General features: G+C 42.8%; 1 protein-coding gene across 1 annotated transcript in view; it reads right to left on the bottom strand.

Moving 5' to 3' along the window:
* Positions 1 to 1,988: 1,988 nt before the first annotated feature.
* Positions 1,989 to 2,995, bottom strand: part of kif7 (kinesin family member 7) — a gene marked incomplete at its 5' end in the record, with an annotated part of 13,240 nt that continues 12,233 nt past the window's right edge. The window contains 1 exon segment of the mRNA XM_014028078.1: positions 1,989 to 2,529. Coding sequence (XP_013883532.1) covers positions 2,141 to 2,529 — 389 coding nt within the window.

Raw genomic sequence — 2,995 nt, forward strand, 5'->3', positions numbered from 1 at the left:
ATAATAAACAATATTCTGTAGTGATTTTGTTTAAATAAATCTCAGACTGCAGAGGTTAAAGTAAACAGGCCTGTTCTGTCACTAATTTTAAATAGATTATAATCAATTTACTTAATTTTCATRTAAAAACTGGGACTCTGTTGGTTATAAATTAAACATAAGCGGCCCTGTGAGAGACTGGACTTTGACTTTAAAACGAAAATATCATAAGGCGGGCTTTATCTACGCCTTTTTTTAGACATTTGAGAATTAAAAGCACGAGTCAAAGATGAAAACTAACCTGCTGTCTGATCTCTGAGCGCAGCGCGCGCATCCTCCGGCCTCCAGGTGCTCCCACAAAACAGGTGAGACTAAAAACCCTCCGCGTGGATCCGATGGATAAATCCCACTCCTTCTGGGCTGTGGAGGAGAGGAGCTATGTTTGTATCCGTGGTCGGGAGGAGCAAGAGGAGGAGGAGGAGGAGGAGGCTCCTGGGTCCGACTCCTGATGCGGGACGCGTCGAGTCCAGCGCGCCTCCGGTCCTGAGGCTGACATGTGGCCCTCTTGACTGTCAGACAGTCTGGGCTCTCCCCTCACCTCATCGATGCCTTCCCATCACCTCCTGAACGCTTCTTCCCATCTCTGGTGACGTCACATGGACGGTAAATCTCTGACAACCAATCAGAATCCAGCTCTGCTGCGCGTCTGAGCCCCCACATGTGTGAGGTCTGTGCGTGAGGTGGAGCAGCCTCAACAGGAACTTYATTTAAAGTGAACACGTAAAAAGACAATTACATTAATAAAAAAAAGCAAGCCACGTCAAAGAAAATCTTTGTCTGATTTATTTTTTTGATAATGTAGCAAAACATCAGGTTTATTTGACACTATTTCCGCTTTTGAAGAGGTGAGATTTATTGCAGTTTTCTTCAGTTTAAACMGTGTTTTGAAAGATGCTCACATGTTCATCAAACTGCAACTAAATGACTTTGACTTGATGGATAATCAACTTTATGATCATTAAATGCACATTTACGGATTACTGCACTTTAGCGCCACCCAGCGTAACTAAGTGGTATTAAACCTGACTTCATTTAGGCCACGTGCACTGTCCTTCAGTTTGCATGAGTTATATGCATTTAGCACACATGACGTTAAAGAAACAGGCAGCATGGCTCAGTACAGCTGTTGMCTCTCAGCAAGATGTTCACCAGATCAAATCCTGGCCTGTTTGCATGTTCTCTGCATGCATGTGTGGGTTTTCTCCACTTTAYGAGCTGTTTAAGCACAAATAAAGGACCATTGCCAAAAAAATTCAGTGCAGCAAATTCAGGACACTCAGATGTCCAGCAGAACCACTGAACGACCAGAAACCTGTGGAAAACCCAACCAGGTTTCATGGGAGAATTACAATGAAAAAGCCAAACCTTTGATGTGAAAACAAGGCCAGGTGTTTCAGCTTTGCACAATAAATAAATAAATAAATCAGATCTGTGAACAGAAAAATATCCCTCAGGACCAAAAGGTGAATATCYGAAGTATTTGTAACAGAAGGCAACAGAAGTGAAGCAAGATGGAGGCTCCTATAAGTTTAAGGACAAATAAAGATTTGGTTAGATTTGTTGGCATCTTAAAAAACAGGAGATGATTGGTCCCAAATTTATTCTGCAGCAGGATGACCCAGAAACAGTTTAAACGCAGGATCACTGGCAGCATKKTGCCAGGAAGGACCTGGGTTTGAYCCCCAGTTCAGACCCAGGGTCTTTCTGTGGGGAGTTCGCATGTTGTCCTCATGCCTGTGTGGGTTTTCTCCCAGTCTAAAAACATGCCTGTTAGGTTGCCTCTCAGTGGGATCTAATCTGTGATTTGCCTGGTAAAATAATCTTAAAAATCACCATCATTAAAAGTAAAAACTGTAGTCATATACAAGTAAAAAACATTTTAATAAAACATATTAAAAGTTTTCATGATTAAACCATGAAAATGACATTTTTTACATTAAGTACGCACATTTAACATCTGCATAATTTTATTTGAATTAAAAGTGCTTCGTGGTAAAATCAGTGGATTTTTATAAAAATAAAAAAGAAGTCCAAAAACTGAAATGAAAAACTAAATATTGAAATATTTGGCAAAGTCACTCAGGAGAAACAAGGGTGAACTTCAGACAGGATTCTTTCGAACGTCTATCAACGTGTTTGAGGTCAGAGGKCCCACGTTGAGGCTGGAGCGACGAGACTCTCGGCGAGATTTCACCACAGGAAGCGGTGTGGGTCCGCCCCAGTACCCCGCACYGGTCTGAACCACTCGGTTAGCTGGAAAATCTCCAGCAGCCACCTGAAGCCACAGCTCCTCCATGGCTGCGGGTTCCTCTGTGGGAAGAGAAGAGCGCCTCCATGTGGAGGGGAGTGGGGTGTTCACMAGTCCTCTCATTTCCTCCCTGGTCCTGGTGGGTTTGTCCAGATGACCTGTCCCTCTGCCGGCTGGACCATCCTCAGGACAAYGGCTCAGCTTCTCTACGCTACCAGCATTTTTCACATCAGATGGAAAGACTGAAAGACAGAAAACGAGCAAAAAAAAAAATCAGCCTCTCTAACAGTGTGGGCTAAAGAAAAGTGACAAACTTTTAACAGGTATGTAAACTACAGCCACAAGCTTCTAAAGAGCATTTGTTGCTTAAAACATCCATTTATGATGGATTGTTTTGTAATCAAYCCKATAATCACTGTAACACATGGGTTGCAGCCCACCTGGACAGTAGGCCGTCCATGTAGGCTGTACAAAACAGCTGTGACCACACACGTTACCATGRTTTTATATCACCCACCTTCATGTTTTCACACATCTTTTCAAGAGAGATATAACTTCATTCATCAAATTATTTACGTTACAAGTAGGACTGCGGGGTTTATGCGGTAGACGGTAGAAACGTACGTCATCACACCTGTGTCAGCATGGCTGCGAGTGCAGAGACAACTGAGCAGCAGTTCGAAATATAATGAAGAAATGCTAGCATTT

This window comes from Austrofundulus limnaeus, unplaced genomic scaffold (genome assembly GCF_001266775.1).
Source record: "Austrofundulus limnaeus strain Quisiro unplaced genomic scaffold, Austrofundulus_limnaeus-1.0 Scaffold5, whole genome shotgun sequence".
NCBI lineage: Eukaryota > Metazoa > Chordata > Actinopteri > Cyprinodontiformes > Rivulidae > Austrofundulus > Austrofundulus limnaeus.